At 40.2% G+C, this 22,661-nt stretch overlaps 1 protein-coding gene across 2 annotated transcripts in view; it reads left to right on the forward strand.

Moving 5' to 3' along the window:
* Positions 1-14,861, forward strand: part of MAGI2 (membrane associated guanylate kinase, WW and PDZ domain containing 2) — a gene marked incomplete at both ends in the record, with an annotated part of 757,046 nt that extends 742,185 nt beyond the window's left edge. For both annotated transcript variants that reach the window (XM_080629386.1, XM_080629387.1), the window contains one exon: positions 14,062-14,861. In XM_080629386.1, coding sequence (XP_080485512.1) covers positions 14,062-14,861 — 800 coding nt within the window. The remainder of the gene's footprint in view (positions 1-14,061) is intronic.
* Between the last annotated feature and the right edge of the window lie 7,800 nt (positions 14,862-22,661).

Consider the following 22,661-nt stretch of genomic DNA (forward strand, 5'->3'; position numbering starts at 1 on the left):
CAAAGCCATAATTTACCTCTTCCTTATGGTACTTGGCTTGCAAAAATATTAGCAATGGGAAGGTGGAAGTTAGATGCTGATCTCAAATGATATTTATGTGCAGCCTCTTGAAGAAATAACTAATGTAATATTGAAGACTTTTTGGAACATGCTGCAAAGAGATACTCGGTTTTTAAACTCAATGGTTATGCTGAATTTACACATAGCACTTTGCACTTGATTTCAAGCTGTTTTCTTCATAAATCAGATCCAACTGCACAGATTGTTTAGATACATCAAATTTGTAATACAGAGTCATGGCCCAGAAATGATACCTGGAAAGCAAAGGAGAAGAAAAACTTATTTTTGCCTATCTTTTCTATTGATTGCTGTCATCACAGAAAGCACAGAAGTGTTCATATGCATCCAGTCTGTCTGCTACTGACTTTGCACAATGTAGTATTTATTGTAGTACATATTTGCTAAAATTCTAAAGCCAGTCTCACACTTTTTAAGTAGGCAGATTGGAAGTAGCAAGCAAGTCATACCGAAAGGTATCGTCCTAGCCTTTGAGCTCTCAGCATCCCCTCCAGTGTGAAGCCCACAGAATTCCTGCCCCCGGCACCCAGGCATTAAGCTGTGCTTAAGTTAATAGTCTTGTGCATGCAAATCTGAATAATCTAATCAATTGCTTATATGTGTTTCCAGTTACAGCTTATTTCCAATTTGTGTCTATATATAAGAAATGTTTGAACACAGACATGTACCTATACTCTGCTAGTGCAGAGCTGGACACATGTAGAGGCCATTTGATATTGTACCCATGTAGTTCAAGTGTGTATGTTACCATTGGAGACCTAGCAACAAAGAAGTTCCTGCATTGTGTAGAAATCTGAATTGCACCATTCCTCTCGTTCCAACCTTACTTCTACTTTGTTCTCCGCTAGAGGTCATTCAGAGAGATCATGAGGTTAAAAATTTGGACTGATATTAGGACCATTTTGCAAGTCCCAGTTGTCAAACTTAGGAAGTTCAGTGAACTGCAGTTCCACCACAAGTGTTATATATATATAACCACAACTTTCTATGCCTTATCTTTATTTTTCCTCCTATAGCATAATGACAGAGGAAATAAGTCTTTTTTCCTGAAATAAGTAGAAACATAAATCCTCTATAAATACAGCTAAAGTTAGCTTTGCACAGTCACTCAGCTGTGAATGGTTCTGATTATTTATTTGGCAGCAAGTATGAGGACAGAATTTTTTTCACAGTAAAATATATAAAGAAAATCAAAAGCAATTTAGCTTGTCTTAACACCAAAACTGAAATACTTAATTGGTAAACAAGTCATATCAGGTCAAAAGAAAATATATGTGTTATAAAATGTTTCCATTTCATGTGTTTTTAATGAAAGAGTTTTGAGGGGAAGGATTTTCATAAAGAACCAGTTTTGCAGTGGGGCTTTTCCCAACCAAAACTGTGACCATGCTACCATTCATTAGAGTACTGACCAAGTCAAAGTCAAATTTCCTGAGGCAGAGCCGATACATTAACCATTCTAGAATGTCTTAGGCCCCTACCATAACATCATATCACAGTCTGCATTTCTCCCACAGGAATTGTGCCATTTTGTATAAATAATCACTTATGGGAGATGATCAGCAGGCTTAAAGTTAGATATAGCACAGGAGAGATGCAGGTGCTAGAAGATGGTTTAGAAAGTACATCCAGTGATAAAAGCCTATGCTTCCTTGTACCATGGGTTTCGTAGCCCTTACTAGTGACCCCTGTGCTTATATTTGCAAAAATAGATGAAAAATTTAGAGCTTATACTGTGAATTCATTGTTTGAATACAGTTAAATCCTTCAGAAATCTTCAGTCAGCTGCAAACTGCATTTTTCTAGTTCTTTAACTCAGTATGCTGAAGCTTTTATGTTTGTCTAATAAATGGCTAAAGCGTCTTGGCCTATACATTTAAGCCAGATACTCCTACCTGTTCAGAGTACTGATCAGATAATCCAATTCATTCTATTTTCAATGCTCATTTTATAAATCCCTAAAGCTGAGGTTGGGTGTTAATTGAAACCTGAATTACCCTATCTATCATTCATCTGATGTGAGTGCAAAAATCAATAGCCATTTTGGAAAAGTGGACCTTCCTTCTGTGACCACCTTGGTGGAAATGCATTCATTCGTATTCCTGCTGCATTTCCAATACCACTTTCTTATTTCTAGCAACATCAACTTAATTTCAGGAGCCTGTGGTATGTAAAACGGAAAAAAAAAAAGCAGGCTAACCAAATGAATCACTGGAATCAATATACTGGTTAATAACATTAATCTAAAAACATCAGGCAATGTGAATATGGGCTCCCAAAAGTTCTGGCTGCTTTATTGCTATGGGTAAAAAATTGAATATCAAAATTTGCTTTACAAACCTGTTGTTAGTATTTCATAAATACGTAGCAGCTGGCGGGAAAGTAGAACATCCTTCTGTTAAATACCAGTGTACATGTATGCGTATGTGGGTGCATACAGTTATTTCTGTCTTACAGCAGTTTGCTATTTTAAAAGATGTAGACCTTTTACATGGGTATCCTTTGGTCTAGAAATAAAAAACACAGTCTTGAAAGAAAGCCAGACACATGGGAAGACATTTTCAGGTTTGTGGCAATGAGTTCAGTTTTAAGCTTCCAGGGAAGCGATACCTTTTCCTTATTTTTCAAATACAAAAACCACTGAGTCCTTTCCATAGTCCTAAAACATTGCTTTGGCTATTACACTGCCAGTGGCTTTGGCCAGTCCAGCTGAATTCTCTAACGCATGCTTCCCCATCTGTATAACGGGGATGGTAATGTTTGCTTACCAATCTCATGGGAATGTTATGGGGATTAATTATTTAATGCTTGAAAAGCACTTTAAAGATTAAAAATCAGAGTAAACTACTCAGTGTTATTATTATTAAAGCAAAACCTCACTAATCCACATGCATTATAATCCACACCAAAAATTGGCAGTGTCCCCCCACATCTGAGCAGAGATTTAATAAGTCTGTAGAGCAAGTTCTCTTATTACTAAGGCTCATTATAATATAATATTCTGGAGTAGATTTACTAATATAATGTAAAGTGTAGATAATTATGGCTAAACTACAGTGAATAAAACAGATGAACAAACATTATCCCTGGCTTTTTTCACATAAACTGGCAAGCAGACTTGGCAGCCAAAGAAGGGAAAAGTCCCACCCACAAATCTTTTTTTAACTTTTTTTTGGTAGCTTCCTGTATTTCCATCCAGTTGACAATATTGGAAGATAAGCATCCAAAATACAGGGTTTAAAGAATGCAGTCATCCCTCTCTCTCCACAGCATTGTTTTTTCCTTTCTTCATGTAATCCAGATAAATAGGAAAAATGGGAATTTAGCAACACTTATCATGTCTTCTTTGCAGTTTGCCATAGGATTAAGTCCAGTCTTCTGCTATTGCAGCACAATGTCCAGTAAAGTTCCTCTCCTGATACTCATTTTGTGGTCCCTCTCGCTTGCAAATTTGCAGTCAGCCCCCATTTAATAGCAAGACTGCATCACTTCAACTTGTTGTTAGTCAGAGGTAGCTTCCTTATTCCTCGTGACACAGAGCTACGTATCAAAGAGAACAGGATGAAGGCACAAATTGTTATTCCTGTGGCCTGGCCCAATAATTCTCATCATGAAGGTTGTGCAGCAACTGCTTCAGTGGCTAGACTCCAAGGGATCTAAAATGGGTTCCATATTGAATTATAGAATCATTTAGGTTGGAAAAGACCTTTAAGATCATCGAGTCCAACCATTAACCCAGCACTGCCAAGTCCACCACTAAACCATGTCCCTAAATGCCTTATCTCTGCATCTTTCAAATACCTCCAGGGACAGTGAGTCAACCACTTCCCCAGGCAGCCTATTCCAATGTTTGGCAATCTCTTTAGTACAGTCAGTTTTCTGCAATGGCATGCATTTCCCTATAGGAGAGGAGAGCCATTCATCTACATTTTTAGGTAAATAGTGATTTGGCGAGGTCAAATTTGATACTTTTTAGAAGGATCTAGAAATTGCTGACATGAACATGAAAATTTTATCTTCATAACTCCTGACAAAGACCCCATCTCTAAGAATATCAGTTGAACTTGAGATACAATGGCTTTGAATTCATTCATATGAACTTTTAACTGATCTGTGATTATCCAGGTGAAAAAGTCCAGCTTTTTAGCTTGCTCAAAAGAATCCGTAAACAGCTGTAAGCTCTTTTAGGGACAAAAGCACAGCCATGAAAGTACAAAAAGTGATACAAAAGTACAAAAAAAGGCAATCAAGCTGTATCAGAAAAGCTTTGCCAGAGGCCTGATGTTATGATGCCCAAGACTACATTAAGCTAATGTAGGCCTCTGATGACTCTCATCATTGGCACTGGAAATTTGATTACTCTAAACAGTCGCATAGAGAGTGACATAAAAACCTGTTATTGCAACCACTAGAGAGAGGAAGGCAAGCTTGGTCCATAGCAGGACTTGCAGTTGATCCTGCCTCTGCCCTTCTCACTCTGCCATCCAGTGATGCAGTACCTGGCTGAATGCTTTGTGACCTGTCCAAAGGGAGAGGTTAGCAGAACTCACAGCCTCTGACAGATTTCTTATAGCTTTTTACTTCTTGCTTGGGAAAAGAAAAATGATTAAGAAAATGAAATGCATTTTTTTTTACTTTGACAACATGAGGTAACTCTCCAGTTGATGCTTAAAGGACACGACCATAGAGTATGTTGCATTTTGTTAAGCTACAGGAACACATATGCAACCCAGAACCTTAAACATCTCTGTTTTCTAATGACATGTAGTTTGCAATTACTTAGTAGAAGATAAATTTTACAATGTGACATTCATTTATTCGTGCACGTACATCTCATTATACAGTGTTCAGAGAAAATTGTCTCAGTATCCAAAAGATACCAGATACCACAACGGCCCTGACAGCAAGCATGGTCCCAGGGTCAGCTCTGCACCTTCAGTGCTCAGCAGCTGCCAGTCTGAAAAGTTTGCTAAAGAGAGACTAAACTAATTCTACAGCTTTTACCCTAAGCAGAACAGGAATACCTATTCATGAGCTTTGTAAATAAGGATGCATTCAAATCAAGTTACATGTTTTGCTTAAGATCCTGCTGAAATCTTAAGTGAGAACCGCCAACGCTCAGTGCCTTTCTAGGGGCATTTCATACACAGCCAAAATGCTCCAAATTTCTCACTTATTAGATATTTTTTTTATATTATCTACATACCTTTAATAGTGACAGCCATTTATTGACCAGACATGGTGTGATGCCTACTGTTAACACCCATTTTAGCTGTGATAATTAATAATTCTAATACTTACGTTTAATTACGTGTGTAATATCCAACTCTTAAATTATTCAGTCTCTGCAGAATGTTTTTCATTAATAACACACGTTCTATTAACATATTTATGAACACTTTTTATGACTTAATGTAGCTTAATTCTATTAATAAAAACTGATTTTAAAGTCATTATCTATTTTAATTATACAGTAACTTGCAATGTGAATTTTCCAGCTCCAGCATGGCTCTGCAAGAGAACTGCTGAGGTTTCTGCAGCTCCTACTCTACTGCCTGACCATTCAGAAAAAATGAGACCTTCTTTACTAAAGGGATGAGGTTCTTCTGCCTGAGTAGCTCTGAGCTGATAGATATGTGAGATGCTCAGCACTTCAGAAAGGGTACCAAACCACCTGAAGGACCTGGTGAATGACAGTGCATAGTTAGAGCAACATCACTCAAGATTGGCACTTAGGCTGTCTGTAGGCCTAACACTGACAAAACAGTGAGGAGCTTGCAGTGAGAATTAAAGCACTGTACAGGCTGCAGCTTTTCATCTCAGCTGTTCACAGTATTAGTGAGTAATCCTGTAACAGTTACACAGACACATTATCTTGATTCAAGGAAAAATCAAATTTACCAAGTTCACTCAGATTAGTGATCATGATCATTGGTTTAAATATTTAATGGATAGGACTGTTCACTAGATCCATATCTATTGAACAAGCTGAAATGGGTCTTGGAATGAGTGATAAACTATACTCATAATTATCTTGCCTTAAGATTCACAGCCAGAAGACTTATTACAGTAAATTAGCAAACTGATTTACTAAGTTACCTGTTTCAGGCCTGAAATATAATCTCTTTGTATGTGTGTCTCTTGATTATCTTTCCCTCTCCCATTCTACACTTTAGGTAGGGGTTTTTTTCTGCATAGAAAAATTGCCGTTTTTTATTCTTGCTGTTGTAAGGGCCATGTTAAAATTACCTCAGTCCTGGATTTAGAGGTGACTTACGCTGCTGGAGAGAGCTACATGATGCAGAGCTTAGGCATTATTACAAAATCACAGTGAATTTCTTACAGATGTGATTTATGTTTAAGTGGTGACCAATGGCGAGGTAACCAGGAGAGGGCTAAAGCAGCCCCCAGGATCATCCAAGTACTAGAGACAATCCAGTCTACCTGTTCTTCAGGGAAGAAACTCTGAGTGCTTCTGAATTCATTAGATAGCTCCTGTATTAGTCTGAGAGTTCTTGGGCCACTTAATTGCAGTGATTCATGCTTGCTAAAAACGACCTGATGTGGGGCGATGGGTGTAGATCTCTGTGTCCAGCCACTCAGCTTTGATCCACAGCCTCCAAAAGGGCTTCCCAGAAGATGCTCCCCAACACTGATTGTGTACACGTTCAACAGAAGAGCAGACATCTATTTGCAGAGATCATCTGAGACACTTCTCTCTCAGACTCTGTGAGGCAATTAAATTATTGTCTCGAATGATTTGGACAGTGAAATACTGGTGAGGCAGTGCCATAATTAAAGAATTAACTCAGGGAAGGGGATTTACTGAACATGCACTGGGTATAGTGTAGGATCAGAAACAGTGCAGAAAAAGAATAGGAGCTCTCCAAGTCAGATCAATCACTTGCCATGTTTCTTTGTTAACCATCTTTAAAGAATATGTTACATAAAAAATTGAAAAGTGCTTTCCTGCATGGGGTTTTCTGCAGGTTAAAGCCAACACAAATCGGTGTGTATGACTTTCTTGTTTCAAAAAAACATTCAGCATTTTTCTAAAGGGTTTTTAATTATTTTTGCCTTACAATATGCAGTTTTCTCATCTCTGCCTCAAGTTTAAATATTTCCATTCTCTCTGTTCCCATAGCTCTAAAACCAAGCAATATCATCTCCTGAGCTTCTGCAGGTTTGGTCTTCCAAGCATAACTGACAATCTGCTCTCTCTGAAGTGTATTTCAATAATTCTCAAATTAGATCTCTGAACATGAAAGCACTTTTTCTAACAAACCTCCATGCCAAGTACAGAAATGGTGATGAAAGGGAATTTTACCTGAAATGCAACCATTCAAACTCTCATCAGACAGCCCTTACAAGCACTCTATAAACACTATCTCTGCTGTAAAACTATTTGGGGTATCTTCCATTTAATGTCTAGGTAAAGTGCATAATGGAAGATGGCTATAATGAACCCAAAGGAACTAAATTGCTGATCATCAGTAATGATTAGTAACTTGAAAAGAAGTAGGGCATCAGAGTAGCAATGGCACTGGAAACTGAATAAAGCAGGAAACAGAGCTGTGCTTCCCAGTGCTGGAATAGGTCAATGACTGAATTTTCCGAATTTACCAAATGTAAAATTAAATATTTGAAGCTTACAGAGGAGATAAAAGTATTCCTCACCCTATATTTCCAGTCACATCTCTTAACTTCTTGCCACTGACAGCTTCCCCCCTCTTCTAATATTAGACCAGTGACAAAAAGAAAGACCAAATGACAGAGCAACAACGCTTGGCATTGTTTCATACTCCAAACATCAGTCTTTCTTGATGAATCACTCTGCTTTTCTGAAAATGCTAAGCACAAAATGCAGAAGTAAAAGCTGCAGGGACTCAGATGTACATTTGTTTTCCTGTAGCCTTTTATGACTTTGTTAACTCACTGCTATTGATCTGACCAAATCATCCTCAACCTTTGCAAAAACAAATGTGCAAAGCCAAAAAACCCGATTCCTAGAAAGCAGAAAAATTCCACCTTTAAACTAAGTTACATTTACAAGCTACTATAAACAGACTGAGTACAGTGTAATGAATGGGGTTACATTAAAATAGCAAGAAATTAGGTTTTCATTGCCTCGCAAATGAGACTTCACAGTACCAAACAGATCACTTAACTGCATGTTTAGGAAAGGCAAAAGTAGTTCATGGGCTAAAATAACTTGAGTATAACTTGGATTTATTTTTGTAAATGTATATGACATGTATCTCATTTCTGTGCATGGAATCACATTTTGCACCCGCAGCACACTCCCATCATAGCTTAAAAAAAAAGGATAAGAGCAGTGCTAATGATGAAAAGGTTATCCCACTTGGATGTGCCCATGATGACTGATGAAACAAAGGGCTAGACTGCAGCAGAAGGCACCTAAATCCACTGATGTTTGTTTCCAGACCTATTGGTGTTGAGGGATCTGAACATCGATAAGTGCAGTCGAAGGGGAGGCAAGCAAAGTGTAATTTTAAGCAAAGTGTAATTTGTGAGAAAACATTTCCATAGCACTACTGAAAATTAACAAGAAGTCCAAACCAGAAGTATAGGCAGCCTGTAAGATGGGGGAAGAGCCCATTGCCACCCACTTTCCAGGAGAGGCTGAGGGAAAGGGTGACAATGTCATGTTATGTTTGCATGAGGCTGACAGCTGGACAGAAGGTACCAAGAGCTTTTCTAACCACCAAAACCTCAGCAAATCATTTATTTCAGAACAAAGGGTGCTGTATGTCTGGGTTGTGGAAGCTCCAAGATGGAAGAGTAAAGATTCTTTAAATATTCTGAAATCTCCATCCTTAGAGACCATTAAAGACAAGCTGCAGGAGACCAATGCAATCAGGAACATCACAGACATGTCAAGATATAATGAAAAAGAGCCAAATGCATTTCTGGTGTAACACTGCCAACATTAGTGAATACTCACCAGGGGGCAATTCGTCCCATTTTCATTATTAGGAGCATCTGTAAGAACTGTTTGCCACCTTCTGGCAATACATAATTTCAGACAAAAAGTAGGAAAAAAGAAAATAGAGCACTGTATTTTTTATTCAATCAAAAATTCTTTGATTCCCCAGGAAAGTAATTCTGGGAAGATACAAAAGACATTTCAGGAAAAGTTTCAGACTCTTGAAAGCGTTCAAAGCTTTAATATATTGTTCATTATTCACATAATTTGGAAATTAAAAGGGCGTTGAGATTTTATTGTACTGAAGTAATAAAACATTATGCCATTTTTACTCTTAAGATAATATTAACTATTCAGTAAAATAGTTGTTTATGGTTAATTTTATGTGATGAAAAATCCCACATTCTTGCTAAACTACCAAGCACATATTTAAAATATTTTGATACAAAAGGACAACCTAGTCACAAATTTGAGGTCTAACCTCCTGTGACCTAAGATCTTGACAGAGAGGATAAGCACAGCAAGACTAGACTTGACAGAATGTTAGAAGGTCAACCTGTAAAGAAAACATAAGTATTGCAGGAAATTAAATAAACGTATCACTAGGCTGAGCTCTTTCTTCTGACTTATCACCTAGGCAATGCTCAGAAACCGATAGACCGACCTCTCTTGTCCATTAACAGTGAAACCAGCTTTCTTTTGCTGGTGGTTCAGACATAAGGCATCAGCAGCATTGGATGCAAGTAGAACACTAGGCTTTAGTTAAGAGAGGAGCTAGTAGACACATGAGAGCAGTACCTTCATTTCCTCTCCATTGAATGTGTGTAAGCTGACATAGGAAAGAAAACAGTTCATGTTTTCTTTCATGTCAACATGTTTTTCATGTCAACAGTTCTACCTCAAAAAAAAAAAAAAAAACCCTTTAGGCAGAAAAGTTCTGTTCCTGATGTTTTCCCATTGTCACTCTACCTCCAGAATGGCTGTGTTCATCTCCCACTTATCCTCCCACACACTCAAGACCTCATGTATGTGGTGTCTCTTACTCAGTTAGCAATTTAGCCCTTGCCTGGGAGTTATGAGAAACAGGTCATAGGTGAGTCATTCTTACACGTCCCATGGAGAATTGCCACCAGTCTGTGTGACAGTAGCGTGTGGAAGCTAAAAGCCACCCAAGAAACACCTACTAAACTACACCAAATCAAATGCCATCACAGTGACAGATTATACTGCTGCTCCCAGCTCATTTATGTTGTCTGAATTAGTAGGTCAAGGGAGACTTTCTCCCTTCAAAGAAGGGAGGAAGTCATCCATTAGCCTTCAGTGAGATGTATACGTTTGAAAAGCAATTTCTCCCACAGGAAGGATGATATCCATAATGACAAAGTCAGAAACAAATCTAAAACTACATTGCCCCTAAATCTTTCCAGCAGTTTCAACTGAATGTGATATCCTTCACTTCTGCTTGGAAGTTGTTTGGACGTTAGTAGTTCATGCTCTATTATACGAATACTGTCTCCTGTTCCTCCCAGAAGTGAAGGGAGAAAGACATAAAATTGTTGCTCTGTCTCTGGTTTAGTATGTTTGCAAAACGTTTTGAGATAACAGAGTAAAAGTAGGTTATATTCACAATTAACACATAGGTTTTACATAAATCTTAAAAACTATAGAAAAAATATTCCAAAATATTGATGTCTCCAAAATGCAGCTATAACCTCAGAATAGGCATAAAAAGAAATAATTACTTTAGTTGCTTTACAGAACAAAATTTTTCATTTTTCTCCTGTTTATATTTGTTGTGGAAAAGCAATCATTTTAGTGCTGGTTGAACAAGGCCAAATGAACCCTGATGGCTTGAACACGGCTCTTTAAAAGGTTTTTCTTTTGAGCAACAAATTACTTACATTAATGCACTTTGCCCTACTCTAGTAATTTTTATATTTTCCCGTAATGTTCAAACATTAGAGGAAAGTCAGCTGCCATACCCTCACATCAGTATTTTCTTCACTAGCCAGGGACATATTGCAACAATGACTTGTTGACATCATTAACAGCTACCAAGGCTGTGGATGATGTTCTGCACTATTTTATTTCATTTGAAACAAAAAGCAGGTTAGGCTGGGTTTTGGCTGTCTCAGATTGATGGTACTTAAACATTATAGAAAGTCCTTTTGTCAAGTTCCTACCTGCAAGTACTGTACTGTCGCAGAATATGAATGATAGCTTCATTTCATGGCAGCTTTTCCTCCCAGCCACTGGAAATACAGCCCATATGGGTGCCTTCCCAGCAAAGCCAGGCACTGTATTTTACACAGAATGCTCCCCGTGGCCCATCTGGGGCTCCCTTTATGCTGTGGCTAGAAGTCTTTATGCTTAGTCGGCCAAGTCATCTTTTTCTTCATGTTTTCTGGGGCACAGGAAGAAATCCAGTAGTGCATATAACATCGCATGTCCCAATTTATAAATAACTATATTTATATGTCATTGCATGTAACGTTGATTCAGTTTTGCTGAAGTAGGTTTTAACCCACTACAATTTCGCACTGCAATATTCACTGGGTTTGCCTCTGAAAACAGAAAGGGAATAGAACTTAAAATTGTGCAGGGGGACAGTTCGTTCATAAATCAGTTCTCTTGTTTCTAGGGACTAAAACAGCAGGCCACTCGCACCCAGGTCTCCTCCCCAAGTGTCCCACAAATAGCTGGTACAATATTGCCCATCATGCCTTGGAGGAGCTGCAAGAGGTGTTTGCCACCCTGGTTTTGAATGGTGGCTTGTCTTGCTGGACAAGAATGAGCTGATCTGAGCATAGTAACACATTTTGCGCCGGGGCAATCTTGTTACCTGAAAGTGTCTTGCTGGTTTCTAGTGTGCAGCTCATACTTCCCAAAGTAACAAACTGTTTCTGTACCTTCAGATGCTCTCAGAGCCTTGAATGAGATCTGGTAGTGGCCCTCTGCTCTTCACTGCCATTCACTGAAAAATACCATCTCATGGACAACTGAGAAATAAGATTGTATTTGAGTCAAATATGTTGGTCAGGCCACTGCTCAGCACCACCTCCGCCCTGGGGTGACATGACAATGCCATTAAAAGGACAAACTTCAGTTCCTAAGACCCAAGACTGTTTAGTGCTAGCTCAGGTACCCTACTGAAGTGCACAGGCAGCTTCATGCTGCTTGGTGGAGTCCCAGGATAGTTTTAGAGAACCAGCAAAGTGACTTGGACCCAGTGCATGGTCCCTGATACACATATTGACCAAAATCAGATCCCCTGGATTTCAGATCTGAAAGAGCTGGTGTCGATCTGCGCCTCCCCTATCAGGCACTGCCTGCGGTCTTGTGCCAAAGGGATGGTGCTGAAGAGCAGAAGCAAAGAACAAGCCCATCAAAGTCAATGCTTTTTGTAGGCAAGCTCCTAAGAGCTGATCGCTCTACTTGTATGAGCCTTCCTTTTATCTTTCCTTGCTTGAGTGCCAAGCAGGGAGCAGATGGTACATTACTCAGCCTTAACTGGAGGGTAAGAAAGTGTGATGTTTTTTTAAAAAACTCAGTTGAGACCCTCAGCCCATTTAGATTCCCAGCTCAAAGTTTATTTGTCTTACACAGAACTTGTACTTTCTACCCCTCTCAAATGCTAATCCTCTCCACACATATGCTCATTATGCAAAAGCATATGACAAACACCATCTGGGAAAATAAATAGCTCCTCAGCAAACCGTGCTGCTCCCCGCCTTTACGTCACCCACCTCACTATTGTCTCTCCTATTTTTGTCTGCAAGACAGCAATCACTCAATCAAGCTATTAACTTAAAAGTGCCGTCTCAGTCAAGCAAGCTGCAAATCCCAGGCTGGGCAGTAAAACCCATTCCATTTTTCAGGATGATGTGCATCTTCATGATAATTCGAAAGCAGCCATAGCACTGAGAAAAACAAATGCATCTTTTAAAGGACAGTTAATGTCACTGAGGGATACTAGTCCTGACCTGCAGAAGTCCATGCTTGTTTTTCAGCTTGAAGAGTACATTTTCTCCCCGGTGAAATACGCAGCTCTTGTCATGAGCCCCACCTAGTCTCCATGGATTCCTGAGCTAGTCCTTCATCTCTGACAGATTATTGCTCATACTGTTCAGAGCCAGGCAATGGTGCTAAATAGGGAATGACATTAGCCAAGTTCAGTGATTTCTCTAACCTCTATGTAGACGGTAAGAACAGTTGGGCTGTCATTATTCATGATGGACTCGCTGTCTGCCGGGACGTTAATCAAAAGAAATGAGAATCGTGTATGCAAGAGAAGGGCATCTCAGAATATTCTGCTTTGTACCAATGGATTAAGAAAATCATCATGATTCAGCAAAGGAGATGTCTATTTAGTTAAATTAAACAGGATCTGCACAATCCAACCATATTGTGTTGAGGCTAAGTAACCAGGAGAAATTCAAAATGCACAGCCAAAAGACTCAGCGGCTGCCGCTGTGATATAAAGGCAGAGCTTTGTAAGTACCCTGCAAGAATTGTGGGGCCATAAACACTGCAATATTATATCTGTTTAGAAAAAATATGAGACAGAATTCAATGATGACCTTATCTGAGCTACAAATTCTTGTCAATTATTATATGCTTGTAGGGCCATGTTTAATAGATGGCAAAAAGTCCTTCTCATTTGTCCTCAGAGACAGCACTGATATTGCCCAGCTAGGAAATCCATTACACGGCTACAAAAGAGGCAATTTGATTTCATGAGCACGTGCCTGTATTATTTTAAGAATAATTTAATGTGGGCAGAGGAAAGCAGAATTTGTAAGAAAGAAAGACCAGGGTTTGCAATAAGAACCCTGTGGTTCTTGGTTCTCCTGAACATTTTGGGGCAGGGGTGAGGGACTTCATTTTTGGTTTTCTCCCCATTTACTGGGAGTTTCACCTCACTTAAAACAGAGAAGTCTGGTATGTGATTTGGGTGTTGATGTTTCTCTGAATACAATATACACTCTGTGCTGCTGAATATGCCCTTAACTCCCTTCTCTTTGTTGTTACAACAGACGAACCAAACTCCTGGAGTGCTCCCTCTGCCACCTCCCCAGGTCTGCCGGAAGTAGCTCTTTCCCTCGATGACATTATCTCACCATTATCTTCATCACACATAGCCCCACCCTCTGACCCTTCTCACCAGATAAGCCCAGAGCCAACATGGGATATCAAGAGGGAACACGATGTAAGGAAACCAAAGGAGCTTTCGGTGAACGGTCACAAAAAGAAAAGGTTAGGAGAACAAAGAGAAAGGTCAGCAAGTCCTAAAAAGGTAGACAGGTCAAAGCATGAAGAGGCTTCTTGGAAAGGATATTCAGAAGGCAAAAATAAGACCACTGATGGTGGCAGGCCCACCGCAGAAAGCAAAGTGGTGGGACACAGTGTTATGATCGAGGCTGGCACAAGAGAGCACGTGTGTGCTGGAACCAGTGATGAACAGTTTGGGAGGCTGAGGAAGCTGGAAAGCAAGAGAGGAGGATCTCTTAGCAAAAAAGAAGATCACAAATCTGCAAATATCAGTGAGAAGAAACCAGCTGCAGCACCCGACCATGTCAAGCTTGATACGGGTGCTACCAAGACGTACAGTAGCAACCGCTGCAGCTCCCCTGGAAGTGATATGGACCACAGCCAGAGGGACCCTGATGGGAAACCCAGCGAGTTCCCCAGGAAGGGACATCTCCACTCCATTAGCACTCGCAGCACCAACACCACAGTTCGAAAGGCAACGGTCTCCCCAGGGCCGTGGAAAATCCCTGGCTCAGATAAGCTACCTAGCGTCCTGAAGTCTGGTACTTCTGCCATGAGCAGATAAGCAAGGGACTGTTGCCCTCTAACTGTCTCAAACTGACACAGAACATTCTTCTTAGTTTTTGTCTCACATTGGTTTGTTTTAATTTATTTTAACTATCACACATATACACAAAGCATTGAGGAATGAAAACATTAGTGTGTAATTCCATGACAATGTGCACAGTATCTAATAAGTTCAAAAGCATATAGTCAACACGGAGATTTAAAATCGACCCTAAAGTCCCAGTTCCATTTTAGGGACTTTGGCAGCTATGGAAGAAACCAAAACAATATGAAGGACAGTAAATCAGAGAAGGATAGTGCAGTGTAGCTTTAGCATTTTTTTTCCCACTGCATGAAGGACTTGGATTTCATTCAAACTTTATATCAAGAAACTGGAACAAGTTAGAGCAATCACAAACTGGAACATCGCCTTAAATAAAACTGCACGGAGCAAGCTGAAACCGAGAGAGGATCTTTTCATGGAGCTAAAATGTTGTAAATAAATTGTTCTCGACATATCTAGACAGGGGCTAAAGGGTTTCTTTGAAGCATCGTTCAGAACTGTACACCCATGACACCTCTCCACTGTTAACACTTTGGGATAGTCCACGTGGTACCCTGTAGCATAGTTCACTGGGCGCTACGGGAGGAGTGGGGAATCCAGTGGATTAGTTTCTGTGATACCATTTCTACTGCCATTTTTGTGAACAAACCATGTTTCTGTACATTGGAAAGGAGTTAGGGTGGCGTTGTATTTGCAAATTACTTTCAAAAGTGATTTATTACAGGTTCCCCAAATCCTGCGAAGTAGCAGACAAACCAATTGGTCAGGCTCAAAACCCAGACATCTGCAAGGCCCTTGCAATGAAAGGAAGAGTGCTACAGAGAAAAAGCTGCAGTTTCATTAAGGAAAGGCCTTTCCTTCCTGCAGAAGATGATAGCTTCACTTATCAACAGTGCTATGTTTCATACCCATCTGCATTTAGTTAGGACACTCCCATCTTCCATCCCCTCAGTTTGGCAGAGCAGGTGCCCTTCAGGCACACGTTAACAATAATTAGACTGGTTTCTGAAATAACAGTTGTCAGTGTCCTCGTTCAGTAAATTCAATATATTTCCATTTTCTAAATGGTTTCCATGTTATCATTTCTTCCCTACCTCCATTTTTTTGTTTGTTTTGTTTTGGGTTTGTTGTGGGTTTTTTTTTTTTTTTTTTTTTTGGTCTTTTGTGTTTAACTTTCTTGCTTGTCTGTTTTGAATTTCAAGCCTTAAGTGCCAGGTAAACATTCCAGTCTGCCTTCACAGGAAATAACTCCGAGTTCGGTCAAACAGTCATTATCTTGTTTCAAAAAGATGTGTGCGTGTCTGTGTAAGTGTACATATGCTTATTTGTCTGTCAAAATTAAAACAAAATCCGGGGCAATAATACATTGGTAATTAAAAAATAAGAAAAAAAAATCATTAAGAAAGTACTGTCAAAAATTTGTATTTAAAAGTTACTGTTCTCTAACAATCTTAGTTCCTCACATGCTCTGCTGAAAAATTAGACTGAGATTGGCTTTGTTCCAAGAAATTAGCACATTACTGTATGTCTCAAACATTGCACTGGACTGAGAAATTTATAGGCATGTTTCTTCCTGTCCAATTATTTGAAAAGCCTCAAGTCAAGGATTTTGCAGCTTTCAAACAAGTTTTTCTTTTAGAAAGAAATCTCCATTTAAAATATGATTTCTAAAAAAGCACAAGTCCATGTAGCTGTTTATAAAACTCTATTTAATGGAGGAAAAAAAAATCTTTATCCCCTGAACTAGAATCCAATATAATTTGCCATTAATTTATTGAATCTGATTTTGGACAATACTTCTGTAGTGTAGATGCACATCCCAGTATCTTATTTTTATGTATAAAGAAAGCAAATGATAAAATCTGAAAAACAGTTGAGATTATGCTTGCATAAACTCTAATTTGCACAGTTCACAGCTACTCCTTGTGCAGTAATTGCTTTATGCGGCTGTAATCGATAACCTGTGAAGACAGCACATCATCTAAACCCCATTCCAAATAATATTTCTGTGTAGTGTTAGCTGTGAATTTACCCTGTACAGCTCTATCTCTATAAATATAATTCCATGTATTAATAGTCACAGAAAGGCTGTAAGTGAGCAACTATTTTTATGAAACGCACCACTATGGATAAATTAACTTTTACAGAAATCTTGTTTACTGTATGATATTCTAAACCACTGTCAAATAAAATATATATCCAAAAGTCTTTTTTTTTTTTTCCAGTTTTACATAGTCTGTGTTAATTTTGAGTAACAGGCTTCAGCATTACACCATAAACAACCATTTACATGCGTATGAGTAGAGTTAATTAACTAATGCGTTATAAAAAAGGAAGGCTCCATTTTGATTTCTGACTCCAAAGAGGGGTACAATTTATGAACATATACGTACATGACCAAATAAATTCCATATAGGCAAGTTAAGCTCTATAAGGCTACATGCAGAGAAACCTCTCCCTTGGTGAAGAAGCCTGAACTCTTACCCTCCTTCCAGTCTAAGGAGACACAGGACCATGGTCACCAGACTCCCTGCACTGAGAGACATATACCATATATATGTCTCTCATATACCATATGGCATATACCGTACATATATATATCTCGGAGCATATACCACATATACAAAAGGAATCTGGCAGCTCTTAGTAGCCCTAGAAAGGTTTGTTTGCAAGCTAAGTGAAGGGGGCGTAATCTGATTTCCAGTTTACTTTACAGAAACAAGAACAGAAACAAGAACAGAAAAATGCTCCTTACCTTCAGGTAGGCAAAATAAATCACCAGTTTACAGACTGTAGGCACTGTAAGATTTGCTGGCTGGAAAACTGACAATATTTTTCACACAAATATGACCTTTTTTTAAATAAATATATCCTTTTTCCTTACAATATAATTTTCTTCAAAAACAATAATTTGCCTTCATACACCCTGAGTCAGTTTCTGCAGAGCCTCATTTTTCAGAACATTAATGTTCCACATAAAAACTTCAACCAGCTTAAATAATAACATCATTTTTCATTACAATAAGCACACAACAAATTTGAAGCGTCTTTAATACTCCAAAATATTTGCTCTTCTTTAAATAGGCATGATTTTCATGGCTGGAAATCTGATTACGGGTGTGATTCAGACTCAAAGGTATCACAGGGAAGCATGCCAAAGCAGTATAGCCTCACCCAGTCTTTTTCTGTTAATAACATGTTCTTTCTCTTTTAAACTTAGTAGTAGTGCATCATTTGCAGTGCATTGTCATTCCTGTGACACCTTTTTACCTATCTTTTCATACCTATGCAATAACACGGAAACTGGATGTTTATTTTGATGCATATTCTCTGCTCCAAACTCCAATGCATTGGTGTATGTAAGCTTGCCTGCATGTGATCAGCAATGCACATCTGGGAGCAGTTTTGGTTAAACCTTGTAGGCAGATGTGCAGCCCTTTTCTAATTAGTGGCAAATGTTGTCTCTGGGGCTTAGAATCACTCCAGGTATTTCTGCTCAGTAGCTTTAGGAATTCCACGCAAACTACAGAGCCTGGAAGAGCTTCAAACAAGTTTAATAATACAAAAGCAATGGAAAATTTAACAACTCCCACAAGGTTTTTTTGCCTAAGGTGCCATCTTTTCTTCCAGAAAGCTGCTGGGCTGACAGCACTCTTCATTTAGGTACAACAGAGCACAGGCTGCACTGGTTTCACTACACTACCCTCCCAAGAACAGGAGGGACATTTGTAGCCTGTGTATCTACCTATTCCATGGCCTCAGCAATAAGACAGCCAACAATTTAGCACCACTGTGGATAGCTGTCTGTTACGAATTGATGCAGAATTTCAAGCACAGCCCCATTTCCTCCCTGGTATTTTTCATCTCTCATCTAAATGTGCAGCATCATTGCCAAGAATTTCTCATCTTCATCAAAGATCAGCTTCAGTATGATTTGCACCATCTCTGCAGAATACAAACATCTCATTCTTGGCCTCCTCTACATCCCAGGTGCCCTCAGCACCTCCAGATCTATCCTGAATCTCTTCTCTTCCTTCACAGCTTCCCACTTCTCTTGTTCTTAAGCCTACCTCTGAGATAAGTGCTGCAGTTTTGCAGTGGATTGAATCTTTCATTCTCCATTTTTCCCTTCTGTGTAGCTCAGAACTTTGTCTTCCTCTATTTAGCTCTTTCCTTCTGCCTCTCTCTCACCAGCTGGCATCATTTGCTACTCTCAACCTCTACCTTACATGTCTCAGCAGCTCCACTTTTGACACCTCTGCTGAGGTGTCTCACAGTGCCAGTTACTCACAGTGGACAAGTCATTAACGTACATATAAACATATAGGCATACCAAACACTTTGTACTGAAACCCAACCCAAATCACCTGCTTGGCCTCCAGAAACCAGCAGTGATGGCTGATTAGTCATTCTAGCTCCACATGCAGCCCTTTGCAAGTACAAATAATGTCTTTTCCTCAATCCATTAGAGCTGAATGTCTGTACTGATAATGATCCAAACATTCAGGCCAGGGTTTGTGGCTGCTACATGCTATGATCCCTACTGGAAGTCTCTAAATTCATTTCACAAAGGCAAGGACAGGCACAGCTGCAGGCACATTTCTGTCTTAGCTACTACGCCCTTCCTGTATACCGTTGCTGCAGCAGAAACCCGGGGCCAGAACTGCAGAGGCATAAGTAGAAAAGCACACATCAGCTAATGAGGATGTCACTCTCCATGTTTCTCCTTGCTTGGAGGGAAGCTTTGGTGTGAAAAGTTTCTTGGTACAGCACCATGGAGCTCAAAGTTAAAGAAGGCTTTGGACTTGCCCAGGGATGACTGATCTCATTAGGGATTTACTTCACAGTGCACTTCTGTAAGTCTCCAAAAAAGTCCTTTCCCTCTGTTGTCCCCTTGACACCTAGGATATTTGCTTTAATTGTTGCTAAAGAGGCTTCAGAGGCAAGGCAGGCTGCCTACTCTCATGATTAATAGGGGACTTGGAGAGAATTCCCATGGCTGTGTTATGCACAGCTCCCACCATCATGTCTATTAGACTCAAGGACTCTCAAGGCTGTTTCTTCATCTATCATGTCAGAGCCGAACATCACCTTTACCTTCACAGCTGCCATGGAAAGAGTGAGCCTTTTTAATCAGCCATTACTCCCAAACGAGAATCCAGTGCACCTTCTGGACAGAAACAGCCCCAGGAGGGGCCAGGTCTCAAACTTCACCAATATCCTAAGCCCCTTGCTGGATAGCCCAAAGGTCTCCTGCTCAGCACCCAGGACCAGCCTGTCCCTTGGAGCAAGAGCTTCTCCTCACCATTTGAGTAAGTACCCATAAGCTCTGCGTAGACCATCACCCTCCTGGAGCCAGCACAGGCACACTGGGTCCAGCCTTCAGGGTCCCAGATTATTTTACTCGGTGTTTCTAAGAGCAATGACATGATTGCACATTCATCTCCATAGCTGGCACCTCAGCTGAGAGCAATTTCTTTAAAATATATTGTCAAGACACAGTAACATAAACAGTAGCACTGAATTATAGCCAATCGAAAATGATGGTTTGTCCTTTCCTGCCTTTAGTGCCTCCATGGCAGTTCAATTAATCAATAAGGAGAGTTTTGCTTACAAAGTATAAATATATCTCTTTTAAGCAGCTGGGGGAAGACCAGTGCACAAATACCCACTCCCACTCATGCACACACAGGGACCTGGAGCACTCGTTTCCAATCCTGCTCAGGAACTTCCCAAACATCCATGTCCAAGATGGGCGGCCGCTCCTCTCAGAGAATTAAAACATATAAGGATGCAGACTGACCCATAAAGATATTGTTCTTCCACAGATGAACTGCTGTATTTTAAAAATAGAAGATATTTAAACTGAAACAATAAGCAAGAAAGGGTATGGGGAGAAAGAGAAAGAGTGACAGGGCTTTCTGCTATGGGCCACTTGCCAACCTGCTCTGTTTCCTCCTTCTACAAGCTTAAAAATGAAAAGATGATCTATCAAACATGACAGAGCACTGCAAGTTGGAGGGACAGAGTGGAACGGGTTTTAGTGATTACACTTTAAAAAATGTAATTTATTTAAGTAAAAGGCCTAGATAAACACAAGGAGAGGATGGCGCCAGAGGAGAGGAGAGCATCATGCCCTCTGTCCTCAAGGAACAGCTCCAGGGTGCTGACAGGCTCTTCCAAACAATAGTCCCACGGGTGCTCGAGAGGCTGCAGCAGCCTCAGCAGTGTGCTGGCACTGCCGTGACAAGCCAGCAGCAGCAATTACTTCTCTGCAATGTAGGAAGACTGAGAATCCAACCCCTGTGATGCTTCTTTTTACCTCTGTGCCCCAGGATTGGTGGTACCACCAAGGGACAGCCCTGTTGCCCTCCCAGAGATGCTGTAGATGTGGAAGTAGGGAGGAGTAACTAAAACATGAAAGCCAAATCCTGACCCATGGCAAGAGCCCTTCCAACTTAGAGAAGTTGGAAGAAAGGTTCTGAGCAGCCGCAGAACCACAGCTACAGCAGGAGACAGTAGGAGTGAGAGCAGGCCACTGGCATCCTTCTATCCTTCCCTTCCCAGTAAATTAGGGCCATTGCTATCACTGAAGCCACCTGAATTTTTACACTGCTTTTCTAATGCTCTACAGAAAAAACTATGTTTTTTCTCCCAGGATTGTCCTTTGCTCAAAAGCAGTGAAAAACAATAGGCAACCAAACCAGCCCAAAACACTCTCCTGCCATCACCATGGCTCAGAAGTTTCTATTCATACATATGTATGAAATTAATGAATGTTGGTGTTTGTGATTAAAAACTATGCCAAGAGCTTTAACTAAAGTACTTAAAGAATCGCAGTCCATAAACCAGAAAATTGTTCACTCTGGCTGTAAACCAGCAAGTACAAAGAGCTACATTTAGGTACCTATTTAATTCAGGAAGATAATCAGACCTTTCTCTGCATAGTCCACAAAGCTCACCACTTACAAACACCTATTCCAATTAGCAGTTGTCCTGGGTTTTAGCAGTAGCAGTCATTTTTCTCCTTCTTAGTAGCTGGTGCAGTGCTGTGGTTTTGACTTTCAGCCTGGGAACAGTGCTGATAACACCGATGTTTTTAGTTGTTGCTCAGTAATGTTTACTCTGACCAAGGACTTTGTGAGTCTCATGCTCTGCCAGAGAGGAGGGGAAGCCGGGAGGAAGCAGAGACAGGACACCTGACCCAAACTAGCCAAAGAGGTATTCCATACCACAGCACGTCATGCCCAGGATGTAACTGGGAGTTACTAGGAAGGGTTAGATCACTGCTCGGGTTGGGCTGGGTATTGATCAGTGGGTGGTGAGGTGTTGTATTCTCTTCCCTTGTTATTTCCTTTACCATTATTATTATTGGTGGCAGCAGCAGTGGTTTGTGTTATACCTTAGTTACTGGACTGTTCTTATCTCAACCTGTGGGAGTTACATTCTTTCGATTCTCCTCCCCATCCCTCCAGGCACGGAGGGGGAAGGGATAGGGAGAGAGCGAGCGGCTGTGTGGTTCTGGGTTGCCAGCTGGGCTTAAACCACAACAGCACTTCACTCACTCCAGAAGTTTCTAAAACGTAAGCCCAGCAGGCAATACGGAGCACTGTAATATGTTAGTACAGAATATTCCAGAGTATCTCTCAAACCTGGAACATCACAAACAACACCGATTGATTACTCTGTATATCCCAGAAAAGATGAATGTCAGCATGTGCCTCCTCGTGAACAGCTCCTGTCTCCTGTATGCCT

The sequence above is a fragment of the Psittacula echo genome (genome assembly GCF_963264785.1).
Source record: "Psittacula echo genome assembly, chromosome: 1".
In the NCBI taxonomy this organism is placed as follows: domain Eukaryota; kingdom Metazoa; phylum Chordata; class Aves; order Psittaciformes; family Psittacidae; genus Psittacula; species Psittacula echo.